General features: G+C 47.6%; 1 protein-coding gene across 1 annotated transcript; it reads right to left on the bottom strand.

Annotated features, from left to right (window-relative positions):
- Positions 1 to 8,722: 8,722 nt before the first annotated feature.
- Positions 8,723 to 10,786, bottom strand: utp11 (UTP11 small subunit processome component). Its single transcript, XM_040166258.2, has 8 exons — positions 10,383 to 10,786; positions 10,186 to 10,247; positions 9,963 to 10,065; positions 9,750 to 9,869; positions 9,526 to 9,619; positions 9,272 to 9,402; positions 9,049 to 9,159; positions 8,723 to 8,959 (listed from the first exon to the last, which is right to left on the bottom strand). The coding sequence occupies exons 1-8, from the start codon at positions 10,440 to 10,442 to the stop codon at positions 8,876 to 8,878; spliced, it is 765 nt and encodes a 254-aa protein (XP_040022192.1). The 5' UTR covers positions 10,443 to 10,786; the 3' UTR covers positions 8,723 to 8,875.
- Positions 10,787 to 14,134: the final 3,348 nt, after the last annotated feature.

Raw genomic sequence — 14,134 nt, 5'->3', positions numbered from 1 at the left:
GAAACAACATAACATTGTGTGGAAGGGGAATGTTCAGTCGTGTGGCTGCAGCTATTCATGCTAATTATTCTTCTATTAATTCCAAACAAAAGACTTTTCACCGTTGCTGGAAAATTTCAGTTTCTATGCGCAAGAGGATCTAGATGGAATTGACAGGCAATTATTTGGCCCCAACATTTACCAGCTAGTTGCTAACCATGTCGGTATTAAGTTGTTGGCTTTATTTTCTTAAAAGCAGATAAGTAAGTGTGAGAGTCGACCAAAACCGTATGTTCTTTTGCTGTTAAACCAAAACAATGCACATAAACAAGATTCTAAAATGCTCCACAGAGCTGAGGAGCAATGCATGATGAATCAGTGTGTGGTCGTCTCTATGAGATGACACATTAATAGTGCTAGTTGCAATGCAGGTCTTATACTGGTATTTTCAACATGTGAAGAGGAGCCTTGCAGGAATCTACAATGCAAAATCCTTGGGAGAGGAAAACAGAATGAGGCTCCAGATCGGAGCGGCGATATGAACACCTCCCTATCAATGACTGCGAGTGGCTACCTAATCACATCCCTGATACCGAGGCAGAAACAGGACGTGAGAGGGAGGGGGAGCAAGAAGAAGAGAAAGGAGAGAGAGACGGGGGGGGGGTGCAGCTGAAGGCACAATCTTGGAAATCAAAAGGCACAATCCACTGCATGCTTAGTGTGGTAGAGACAGAGCAAAAATATTACGAGGTCACATTGCAATCAGTGAACAGCGCCGGCACGAGTTCCAGCACTTTCTGAAAGGTAGAAGCCCCAAAACAAAGTATTTCTGGCGTTTATTTTCTCTTAATTCTTTCTTTTAAAAATGCATTTACTGATACCTAACCCCTTCCATTCGCTCGTCTTTTTCTACAACTAATTAGAAACATTAGAACTGCTGATGCCGGCAAGAAAACACATTTTGCTTCGGTCTGAAGAATATCTTTGTTCTGTTTCCAATACAAATAGAAGATTTGAATATTGCTCCTCTGGAGTGCGGCCGTGCAAGAGAGGGAGGCAGAGAGAGAGAGAGAGAGAGAGAGAGTTTGAGCGTACATCTGTGCGTTGAGCCGCGATTGGTTGTGCATACGATAGGATGAGATATTGTGTGAGCTTGTATGTGCGTGTGACACTGCGTGAGAGGGTATTTCTGTTCCTTGTGTGGAGTGCAGTTAAAGTGAACAATCGGAAATGCTGCACTGCACCCTATGCAGTGTGATACAGGACATCAACAGAAGACAGAGGTACAGGCCTTGTAGAGGAATGTGGGTTCTACCACTACTACCTCACTTATGGAAACAGTCAGAAATGCTGCAAGCTGTTAGCTTTGAAGGCCTTGAATATCAGCGGTGAACCAAGATTTAGAGAAAAGTTGGATGAGATTGGTGCATGGCTTCAAGCTCTACTTGGAAAAGACAACAGAATGCATGCAGTGCAACTTGATACAGAATTTGGTGGCCAATGGACACATCTGAGAGAAGTCAAAGGTCACCTGGGACACCCACGCCCCTGTGGTCCAACGAACTGTTCTGCCACAGGTGCATAAGTCCGTCCCTGTGGCCAAAGTCAGTCATCAAAATATAAGCGGCAGGACAAACCAGCGGAAAGATAATGTCAACAACACATGCAATTCGCATGAAATACATCAGAAGTTTCAGGACAACTCCTGATGTATTTCCTGTGAATTGCATGATTAACACATGCGGCAACATTAAATTTCACTTCAGCAGAGGAGGAGGAAATTGAAGCGTAACAGAGGTGAAATATAGGAACAAGAAGAGGAGGAGAAAAAGGAGGAGAAAATGTAAATAGAAGGTGGTGGATTGAAAAGAGGAAGGGGAGGGAAGGCTGAAGCTAGCTAGCTCGCCTCATTAGCCATGCAGAGCATCTTGGCAGTGCTCCCACACCTCCCGGCTCATCATCGCCTGGGCCCTGGCTGCCAGCGCACCCCCACCACCATGAGCCATCCCTCCCTCCCCTCCCAGCCCCCTATAATCACACCCGCAATCGCAGCCCCTAATTAGGTTAATTAATTTGTATCAGCCCTTGTAGGGACTTGGCTGATGAAGCAGCTGTAATAGCGCCAGCGATGGGCCCCCCTTGCAAAAAGAAAAGAAAAGGAGGAGAAAAAAAAAACGATCTGATGCAAGTCTGCTAGTGACAAGACAGCACTATAAAGCACAGGGTCACGTACAGCTCCCCACCCCCAACCTTTCTCCCCACTACTTCTTTCCTCCCCTCTAACCCCAACGCATCCCTTCCCCCGACTCTTCTTATTCAACAGGGGTGACACTGACACCTAAATAGTGATATACGACTCATCGCTTGACATCTCGTCCAGTGGAATGAAAAAGATCCTTTCAATTAACAGGAGAGACTGCATCTAATAATTGAGTCTGCATCTTCTCACTGGCCCACTTCAGGGCCCGTAAAAGTGTCGTGCTTTCCTTGTTTGTTTACACTTTACAGTCTGTGGTGTTTCAAAAGTGTGTGTGTGTGAGGGGGGGGGGGGGGATAATGATTCCCTTGCTTTGTCTCTGTCGTAGTCAGAGAGACCGACTGAAGCATCGCATTACAATCAGCGGCCCTCATCGCCCCTCATCAGGCCACTGACGAACAAACTCTGATTAACACCCCCATCTGATTACTGCAATCACCCGGGCTAACCACGCACATGAACTGTCCCCCACCGGCACGCACACACACACACACACACACACACAAGGGCGTGCACACTCATTCTATCACATTGCTGTTGAGCAGATATGAGGCACACTAAAGCAGCTGTCTTCATGCATCGCCACGCAATTGCCATTAGAGAAGTAACTATTAGTGAGGCAACACACCAACAAGACTAAAGAGACAAAAAAGTGCATGGTAGGACTAGATGATAGGCGGTAAGACATGATGGTTGGACTTAATGGTAGGACGTCATTGTAGGGCGTTATGGTAGAACTTGATGATAGGAATTGATGGCAGGATATGATGGTAGGATGTGCTGGTAGGAAGTGATAGTAGAACATGATGGTGGGACATAATGGTAGGAAGTGATAGTAGGACGTGGTGGTAGAACGTGATGGTAGAACCCGATGGTAAGATGTGATGGTAGGATGTGATGGTAGGATGTGATGGTAGGATGTGATGGTAGGACGTGGTGGTAGGACACAATGGTAGGATGTGATGGTAGGATGTGATGGTAGGACGTGGTGGTAGGACGCGGTGGTAAGACACAATGGTAGGATGTGGTGGTAGGATGTGATGGTGGGATGTGGTGGTAGGATGTGATGGTAGGATGTGATGGTAGGATGTGATGGTAGGACGTGGTGGTAGGACACAATGGTAGGATGTGATGGTAGGATGTGATGGTAGGATGTGATGGTAGGACGTGGTGGTAGGACGCGGTGGTAAGACACAATGGTAGGATGTGGTGGTAGGATGTGATGGTGGGATGTGGTGGTAGGACGCGGTGGTAAGACACAATGGTAGGATGTGGTGGTAGGATGTGATGGTGGGATGTGGTGGTAGGATGTGATGGTAGGATGTGATGGTAGGACGTGGTGGTAGGACACAATGGTAGGATGTGGTGGTAGGATGTGATGGTAGGATGTGGTGGTAGGACGCGGTGGTAGGACGTGGTGGTAGAACTCGATGGTAGGACACAATGGTAGGACACAATTGTAGGATGTGATGGTAGGATGTGGTGGTAGGACGTGGTGGTAGAACTCGATGGTAGGACACAATGGTAGGACACAATTGTAGGATGTGATGGTAGGATGTGGTGGTAGGACGTGGTGGTAGAACTCGATGGTAGGACACAATGGTAGGACACAATTGTAGGATGTGATGGTAGGATGTGGTGGTAGGATGTGATGGTAGGATGTGATGGTAGGGTGTGATGGTAGGATGTGATGGTAGGATGTGGTGGTAGGATGTGATGGTAGGATGTGATGGTAGGATGTGATGGTAGGATGTGGTGGTAGGATGTGGTGGTAGGATGTGATGGTAGGATGTGATGGTAGGATGTGATGGTAGGACGTGGTGGTAGGACACAATGGTAGGATGTGGTGGTAGGATGTGATGGTAGGATGTGGTGGTAGGACGCGGTGGTAGGACGTGGTGGTAGAACTCGATGGTAGGACACAATGGTAGGACACAATTGTAGGATGTGATGGTAGGATGTGGTGGTAGGACGTGGTGGTAGAACTCGATGGTAGGACACAATGGTAGGACACAATTGTAGGATGTGATGGTAGGATGTGGTGGTAGGATGTGATGGTAGGATGTGATGGTAGGATGTGGTGGTAGGATGTGATGGTAGGATGTGATGGTAGGATGTGATGGTAGGATGTGGTGGTAGGATGTGGTGGTAGGATGTGATGGTAGGATGTGATGGTAGGATGTGATGGCACTTTAACTGAAGAGTATGATAATATTCTTATGAAGTGTAAAGGAGCTTATAAAGGGAGGACACTGATGAGTAGTTTTCAAGATCAACACAAGTATCAAACCCAAACACAGAGTCCGGTGTGTGCGTGCGTGCGTTTGTTTGTTTGTTTGTTTGTGTTGTGAGTGTTTTTGCCCCCCCCCCCCTCCTCCAACATACACTAGAACTGGGTGCGTTCAATTGTGATGCGAGCAGACACATGCATAAATATACACACTCGCACACAATCTCAGGCAGACAATGACACAGGGAGGCTGCGAGACAAGGACAGATCCGGTAGTTAAAGCGTAATGAACACGTCCCCGAGGCGCGCGCCTGGCATTCCCCTGAATGATGGACTGACAGTAATACCGGGGCAGATGGGTGCCCTCCACGCCCCCTTCAACACCACACACACACACACACACACACACACACACATCCTCCCCCTGGTCTGTCCTCTCCTGCAGAGAGATACCCCCTGTAGGTCTGATGTGGAGGTGGGGAGGGGCACCAGGGGTGCTGTGTATACGTGTGTGTGTGCGTGCACCTAGAGGTGGGGGTTAGAGGGGCACGAGTATGAGGGCCCCCGTCATGATTTAGGCTCCCATGCAAATTTAATCAATTCGAGTACCTCTCGCCAGCCAGCGCTCATTAGCAGCAATTTTTAAAAAAAAGGGGGCTCTGTGATCCCCACCTCACTGCATGAGGCAGACATTCAGCTCAGGCACACACACACGCACAAACATGCTAAGATACTCACACAAAAACGCACACGTCAGGGACACTGTCAAGACTGTAAAGATTTTCCTTCAGACGTCTTCCCCCTGGCATGGAGGGAGATGCTGAATCTCCCCCCCCCCCTCCCTCTCCCCTCTGTCCCTCCTCTCTATCCACTACTTCAAAAGCCCCATGACACCCAGCTCCAAGTTAAAGGGGAGCGGGATCTGAAGATAAAGACTACCTCTCATCCCCCCCTCCACCCCTCGCATTGTGAGACACCCTCCCGACACTCAAACCCCAGGCTACCTCTCTCTTCTCCCCACCTCGCGCTCTCCAGCTCTCCGTAATTGGGGGGATCGATTAGTATTGTCCTTAACCATCCTTAACCTTGGCTGGGTGCTCTTCTGGAGCCGGGCGGAGCTGTGTGGGTGAATGATGAGGGTGGAGGTAAAGCACTCGCTAAGGATCAAGTGCCAGGTTAAAACCCGGGTGGGGAGTTGATAGCGTTTGTTCTGTAATAACAAAGAAAATGTGACCACAAAAAGGTTCGGTTCACCAATGTCACAGTGGACAGTTTTTGTTCTTATTTGATCAGGTGTTTGTTTTTTTCATCTCGGAGATTTCAGCTGCAACCCGCAATAAAATAAAACAATATCGTATTTTCAAATGTCACTCTACTCACTTTCAGCCGCTCTCATGGGGACGTTTCTTCAGAGGATGAAGTATCGTTCACTTTTACTGTACGGGGGTCGTACTTGTGTTAAATGAGAGAACACATGTTTGTTATTTGAGTGAATTTACCATATGGGAAATGTGAGGCAAACAATGAATCAAATGTAGATTTAACAAAATAGAAGAAAAGAAGGAGAAATGTCTAAAGGTTTTACTTCAGTATGACCGATGCAGAGTTGATCTAAAATGTTAACCACAGCACTAACGGCAAATAAAAGTCCCATAATACATGTGATCACTAAACAAAGATCCATTGTATCGCACCCTTTCTTAACCAGGCTACACTTTTACTCTCAGTTCCTACTTTCCAGGGTCAACGTCATACCCTCCGGCTGTGTGACCACCCCAATTCCCCCCCAAAAAAGACTGTTCGTTAGCAAACCTCCAGGGTCACTAACCCAAGAGATGCCTTTGTGTGGGGGGGACAGGATGGCCTGTGACAGCCGTAAAATGAGTTATGAGGCTTTGGACAACACCAGAAATGCCCGCCTATATCTTTAAAATCAGAAGGTCGCCTACTTGCGCCCAACCCCTGGGCCCTGCCGCCGCATCCCGGCGGAAGAGTCCCGTTGCTGGGGTGGGGGGAATGAAAGGAGAGCTTGAGGAGGAACAGGGGCCCGTCTGTGCTTCGGGTCGCGCAGCCCCGGAGAGGGGTCCCGGAACTGCGCACACAGTGTTTTGACCCCTGGGCTCTCGTCGACGAAACCCTCGAACCCCGCCGGGGGGGGGGCCCGAGGCTCCCGATGCACGCAGGCGCTCTCGGCGGCGTGACGCAGTAGCGGAGGGCAAGGGGGGAGTGGGAGGGCAGGCGTGGAAGGGAAGTCAATCAGTTTTTCTTGCTGGGTACACTGGGAGGACTGTGACGGGCCTTTTGTGTGCTCGTGTTGGTGTCTTCGCGCGCAGCAAATGTACATGGACGCTATGTTCACGTTTACCCAACATTTATAGTGCAATTAAGGAAACTGCTGAGTGTTAAATGAGGAGCCTTTGCTCTGGTCAGCAGTGTCGGGGGCCAAGGCCTTCGGTCTTCCTCCTCCAGCCGTTCCACCTCTCACCGGGGCGTGGTGACATTTCCGCCCGGCTCCCTCCCTCCGTCCGTCCCTTCTGGCCCCCAGGGGAGGCTGATGGATGGGCCCCGTTCATGAAGCTGCCGCCGCCACAGTGATCAATCAAAGCCGGGTCACCGTGATCTGCTGCTCGCCGCCAGGCTCCTCAGTCTATTTCACACTGTAGGCCCGGAGGAGAACCACACGTACAGTTTGTTAGCACACACGTGCACATCCAGGTCGGGATCAACGGAGGCTGACGGCGCGGCCGCAGCGTGCGTCAGGGTGGCTCGACTCAATCGGTTGGACCGATGGCAGGAGACGTCGCCGGTGGTAAACCGGGGATCTTTCCACATTGAGGCCGTCTGAGCTGTAACCGCTCCACCGTGGCCCTCGCACACGCTTCCCTTGCGAAGTCTAATTTCGAAGTCTAAAAGATGCGAAGGAGACGTGACAAACGACAGCTCTCGCAGGCCTTATCGTGGGACGCCTTTTGTTTTTACGTGTCACAGTAAGCGCCGGGGTAAATAATTCAATTAGTGACGATTTAAATCCATTTAAGCGCCTTCGATTTCTAGCTGCGGTGTCGCGCATGCTGGCTCGCGTGTCACGGCTCTCTGGGACACCTGGACGTAGCAGAGCCGTCTTAGATGCAATTAGTGACACCGTTGCTTTTTTTTCTTTTTAATGACAAGTCGACAAAGGCAGAGGAGTATGGGCAATGATTTAGTTGATTAATAATATAATATCACATGACCTGTGGCAAATCGCAGGCGGTATCACATCAAGATAACAAGAATAAGCTGAAGAAACAGGTGCAGCTCTAACATTAGTCTCTCACGGGAGCCGTTCACCAGAGGTACTTTCTGCATAAAGCACAGCTGCAGATAAAATGAATAATGGGTCATTTTGATTGAAGTGAGCTAATGAGCAAGAATTGACGATACCGTTATTAACGATTCGAGTTAATAAAACCGACACCTAAACTGTAGGTGATTTGTGTTAGCTGCAGCCGGGTGGAGCCTGCTGCGACGTGGGAAAGGGGTCCGATGCCAAAGCCAAAGCCTGCGCATGAGGTCCCCAAGACGGCCTGAAGGCTTGAGCTGAGGCCGTGGCTCCGCTTCACAGCAAGACGCCGGACCTACAAGTGTCCCACGCACCAAGTAAATAACCATCAAACTGAAGCAGTAAAGCTAGACACGTTCTGGGTGAGTGCAGTGAACCCCCCCCCCCCCCCCCCCCCCCGGCTTTAACTAGTCGATTGTTGTGGCATTTTCATTGGTTCAGTGTCTTTAATCAGAGACTAGTCTAATAAATGTCATCGACATCCGATAAACGAGACGACGAACCTGAATGTGACTAATGTGGCCGTGATGAGCCGGGGGACACGGAGGGATGCCAGAGTTGATTTTGGCAGGAAAGATGATGCATTTCTTTGGCTTCGTCGGAGAAGCCTTTAAAATGTAACATTACAGCTGAAGTTATGACACGTTTTATGCCCTTTTTCCAACTTGTACTTAACTAGAAAGCTGTATGTGACACAGGCAAAGACCAAGAACGTCAGTGAAATCACAACCACGATCAAACAAAAAAAAAAAGTCTAAAAGGTGAAGTCATGCTAAGGGATTTCTCTCTGTATATGTTCCTGTTTAACAAGCCCCCTCCCCAACATATCTCACCCCTCAAATAATGTGATAAAGAACACCGATGCCCCCTACTGGTACAAAACAGAATACGATCTACTGCCACAATGCTGATGGAAGTCAAGCGGTCACATGTATACTTTGTTCTGATATTTATTCAAACGAGACTAAGTTGTCAAATATGTACAAAACGTCAGCAGCAACATTGGAGGGAATGCCGATAATGTTGTGATCCAGAAGTCCATTCGGTCATTGGGAAAGATGGTGATTTCTTGCGCTGACTTTGACTCTCAGCGCTTCCTCTTGACCTCAAACTTGTAGATAGCTGCAGAATTTGGCGTCTCCTTTTTTACCTTCACTTTATTGTACTTATCCTGGTGCACAGAGGAAAGAAAAGTTAAGACAGTCATTGACAGACGACAACAAAATGAGAAGACGGCGAAGACGATCTCCTGCTCCGCACCTGTAGGTCCTTGCGGGTCTGAATCTTCTGGCTGATTACCAGCAGCTTCCTTTCTCGGTCAATCCGCTGGGAAAGGATCTTATACTGGTTGTTTCTCTGCTTGGTCAACTTCTACAGACAGAGAGGAGGGGAAAACACGAGTGGGCGTGCAGCATGTACTCCATTGGTTCGGGGCGGGCTCACGGCAAAACGAAGCTGCCCTCGACGCATTGTCAACACGGACCTTCACATGTTGAGCCTGTACAGCTCCCCGGATGCTCTGGGTCTCCAGGGTTTTCAGAGTGGGTCTGTTGAACTTTCTGTCCACCAGCTCCGGAGCCGTGTTCAGGTGGGTCGCCAGGTCAAATGACTGCACTGAGGAGACACGGGAAAAACATGTCGTTGAAATGTTTCGGCTTCTGTAGGAACCCGATAAGAAGCCCAGAGACGAGGGTATCCATTCACATGCACGGATAACTACTGTACATGCAGGTTTACCTTCCGCATTGGAATCCACGAAAAACGTATGCTTGTTTTTTTGTTTGCTTTCTGCATCCAGAAGATGGAGCACTCCTTTCATCTTCTGAATTTTCTGAAAGACGATGACACACAAAGACTTACAGGGAGCGACGACAGAAGCCCCCTTTTGGGAGGATTTATATGTACAAGTGTGTGTGTGTGTGTGTGTGTGTGTGTGTGTGTGTGTGTGGGAATAAACTTACCGCACCCTCTGCAACTCTCTTCATCTCCACATATTTAATATCCTGCGTCCTCATCACTTTCTTCTGCTCCTCTGTCACCTCAACTTCCTCCTGGGTTTTTTTTATTACGTGAACTCCATCCTGACAACATGCCACAAAACGAGACGTACACATGTCAGTCAGAAGAGACCCCCGGATGAGGGGTCACACGGGGTGGCGCTTTGCTGCTCTTACCTCCAGCTTAGAGTTGATCATCTTGTGGTAAAACTCATCTGGGTTCTTCTCCATTGCTTTCTTTTGCAGAGCAGCAATGGTGTTCTGTTTCTTGTGGTAATCACTTCAGAAACACACAAAAGATATAACGTTATTCAGTACACTTGGACGTGTTAGGACATTAAATGGTCCGATCAGATGTCTGGAAACGTAAAACATGTCTCTTAAAGCACATTCAACTCACTCTGCGCGGAGTTTGTAGTCTTTCTTCTTCTCCAGCAATCCCAAATGTTTCCTGAATTCAGGCTGGTGGAACAAAAATGAAACATTTAATATAAGCGATGGACTTTCTGTGCGTTTCATTTTATTAACCGTATATTAGACATTTCCAACGTGGCTAGCATGCTAACAAGCTAGCCGCCAGGAGGCTGAAATGCTCACCTGAGATCTTTCATGGTGGTTTCTCTGTTTGGATTTCAACGCTTTCCTGAACGATGACATTCTGAAAAAAAAAAGTCGTGAACCCGTAACGAAACAGAACTGTTGAGTCGAAGTCCGACGTGGGGCTTTTCTAAGCTGTGCGGACGCTGGAAGCTTCTTGTTGCTGCTGGCTGAACATGTGGCTTCCGGTCCGGTTCACTGCGCGTTGTTTCCTTGCCGCAGATTCGCGACTCTGGTCGCGGTGAAAGAATCATGGGAAACGTAATTCATGGCGGATGGTTGACGGATATATAAATTAATTAATTATCACATCGCATTTGAAAAGTGAAACAGAAAAGAATATACTCATTTCTGTTGAAGAAAAAAAAAAAGGTGTATTAAAATTCGCTCTTCGTGTTTGCAGAGGCGCGTCACAAACAGTAGGTGGTGCTGTTGCATACATTTAAACTGCTCCACGATGTCGCGAACAGAAACCAAGAACTACATACAGTATTCAAACATTTGTACTTTACCTAATTGTTTCCATTTTATGCTACTGTATACCCACAACACACATTTCACAGGGTAAAGCTGTATTTCTTACTTTACACATAGTGTGTGAGGGCCATGGTTATATTTACTATGTATAATTCAACCACTACTATTGCTATGTTACATGCAAAGAGGCTGTTCTGATGCAATGACACTTCAAATCAAGTAAAGTTTCCAATGCAGGATCTTAACTTGTAGTATTTTTGTAGAGTTTCTGTACAGTAGAAAAGCGATGCACATTTTTCTCTCATTCAGAAGTTGTATACGAGCCAGACTTGACACAGGAAAGCCTTAGAACAGTTGGGTCATGACAGCGCTGCTGACTTCATAGGTCTGGCCTGCACTGTTCAGACACCAAATTATTTAGGTCATTATAATGAGGGCCTGCATTTGCCAGAGCTCACAGTTAACACTAATTGGTAATAAGTTTATGTTTTTCCAACGAGGACGTTTATTACATGTTTCCGTTGGGGTTTCAGGCCCTCGCTTTGATTCCGGTCCAGACCAACACACCGAATTACAGATTTTTTTCATTTTGAGGGGGAAAAAAAGTCTGTGCAGGAACTTGGACGAAGAGGGGGGTCATCACTCTACACCGGGAGAAAAGACTATCCATTTCCTGACATGATATTTTGGGTTGTGGGTAGATAAGGACAAAGCCCCAATGGCACCAGTCCCCTAATCTCACTCAGACTCCCAAACTCTTTGTGGACGTGAGAAGAAGCCAGAGGGATATTCCACTAAACAGACATTTTCCCCCCACGGCTGCTCACTATCCCCTTACCAACCGCCAGGAATTTGTTTTATATGTGTGAGATTTGCCCGGCATGCAGAATGCTTTGCGGGTGATTAGACCAATGAATGGGATCAGTGTTTCCACATTATGTACCCGCCGTGTTTATCAGTCTGATGGCTAATGACCCCGATTCCTGTGAAGGTTTCAGCCCAAGGCCGGACTGGGCCGCTCAACCACCAAGCGTGTTTATCACACACCGCAGCCGGGATTTACGGGTCAAATGTCTGCTTTCTGACTTATTTGGCTCCTCGCTGTTTAGTACATGGGAGTCTTTATCGCTACAAGTTAAATGCCTGGTCGAGCCACGACGGGGGTAAATGCTACTTTGCAGATCGGGGGCCTTGCAGCGAAGCTGATGCGAGAGCAGGGGGACGAGAGCTCGGTGGGTTTGTTCAGGGTCGGGAGTGAAGGAATGCCCTTGTGGGGCAGATGCAGGTCCGTTTGGTTTTCTAATACGACCCTGTAAAAATAACACTGCTGACATGTTGCAAGGCGGCTGCACTTGGGCTGAGCTCAGGGCTTTGGTATGTCTCCCCTGACCATGGTTGGTCCTCGTCTGCAGCGAGACACCCGGCCAGCCCAGTTGAAAAATGCACGAGCAAGAAGTTCGCCCGATGGGATTATTTAGGTGCATCTCTTAAAAATAACTCGTAGGTTGGCTGTGGAGGAACCTTCCTAAGTGCAAACTGTTAGTGTTCAGCTCCACCTCAAGCGACTATAACTTAAGACCCTGATGCATTAGTATTAACAATCGAATAACCAAACATTAATGGATGTTACATTTGCGTGGCCTTTTACTTTGTTGGACGTCCAAACGTTGCCTTTTACTTCCCGGCGCCCGAGCCACACAGGAGACGCACCCCTGGGTGGGATTCTCAGCATCACCAGAGACTCTTGTAAAACCAAAACGGTCTTCAATTGAGTGCTAATGTGAAGCTTATTTACCCGCCTTGATTTAGCCTTTTCTAATACTGCAGACACACTCAGTGGACGATGGACGGCTGTCACATGAGGCAGCTAACTTCTCTTTTCAGAGGAAGAAAGCGCGAGGGAGTCATCGAGCCGTTTGTCCACCTCCCCCTTTGAATCGAACCTCTATCCGGTCGTTTGTTGCTCGCAGTCGGACCAGGACCACGCCTCACAGGGTATAATTAGACTTCATAATGAAGGGGTTGTGGGGAAAATACACAGTGTCACACCACAAAGACAAGTCACATGTTTGGACAGTTGTGTGAAAAGGTCTTCTGTGTTTAACGAGACATTAGCCGACATATTTATCAGACGGACGTGAGAGTATTCCGGTTTATTCTGGGGTTATTTTGGGTGAGCTATACTTTGATCCCCGATCGAGGTAGCGGATCTTGTCATTTGACGGCCGATATTTGATGACGATTTAAGACACCATTACCACGCCGATCCTTTTCATTTAAGACAATTCCAGACAAAAAGGAGTTGTATTTATTTCTAATGGGCCATGTAGAAACCTCAAATGTAACAAAAGTGCTGATAGTTGCGTGTTGCCGTTTATAAGTTATGAACACATTGATTACTTCAAGTCGAGTTTCCAATGGTCATTCCTTCCGGTTTGGTCTTGATCTCAGTCCTGAGGGAAATAACTGGCTTCTTAGCTCAGTGCTTTGTTCACTATATGTTCAACATCACTAGCGGCGAGTGGGTTTAACAGAGCGTTCTACCTGCTGCGTCCTGAAAATGTGGCCACGGGACAGAAAAACAGTGCAGTCACAGGAGAGCAAACCGACGGGATGCTCCGTGGAGACGAGGGGAGCTGCAGGGGTGGTTGATAGTTGTATTAAACATCACGCGGGATCATGTAAATATAATAAAAGCTGATTATTGGGGGGTTAACTGACGCATGAATGCCTGAAATAAAAGAAATAGAACAAAGCTATCTGTCACACGGGTGGTGCTTCCGCCAACAAACCCACTGATTAACAGTAATGACTCAAACGATAAGTTCAAATCCGTCACTGCAGCCCGGAATAAAGGTCACTCCTAATTCGTTGAGTCATGAGAGAAATGACACACCATGACCCGCACTGTAGAAGAGGGAGGCAAAGTTCACCATCTGGGTTGGTCTGGATCTGGTACGGTATAAGTCAGTGCGTACAAATAGTCAACAAACGCCACTTTAGACAGAGCACGTCCACACGAAAAGTAACAGAGAGCTTTTATCATTTCGACGGTTCAATTTCACTGCTTTAATGCTCCAATGTTTATATAATGCTTCCAATAAAATATGTATCTTGTTTGAAACATGTTATTTAGGGTGATCCTTCTACTTGATGTTATTCTGTATCTTATACTCGAATCAAACCTACACACAATTCTCACTAAACCCCTGAAGCTGCTTTATAGACATTTTAATGACGTGATGCTGTCACGTGATAGTGAAGAGCCAGACTTG

Source organism: Gasterosteus aculeatus, chromosome 20 (genome assembly GCF_964276395.1).
Source record: "Gasterosteus aculeatus chromosome 20, fGasAcu3.hap1.1, whole genome shotgun sequence".
Taxonomy (NCBI): domain Eukaryota; kingdom Metazoa; phylum Chordata; class Actinopteri; order Perciformes; family Gasterosteidae; genus Gasterosteus; species Gasterosteus aculeatus.
Note: the sequence above shows the minus strand (reverse complement) of the source record. Positions and strands in the feature narration are given on the sequence as shown.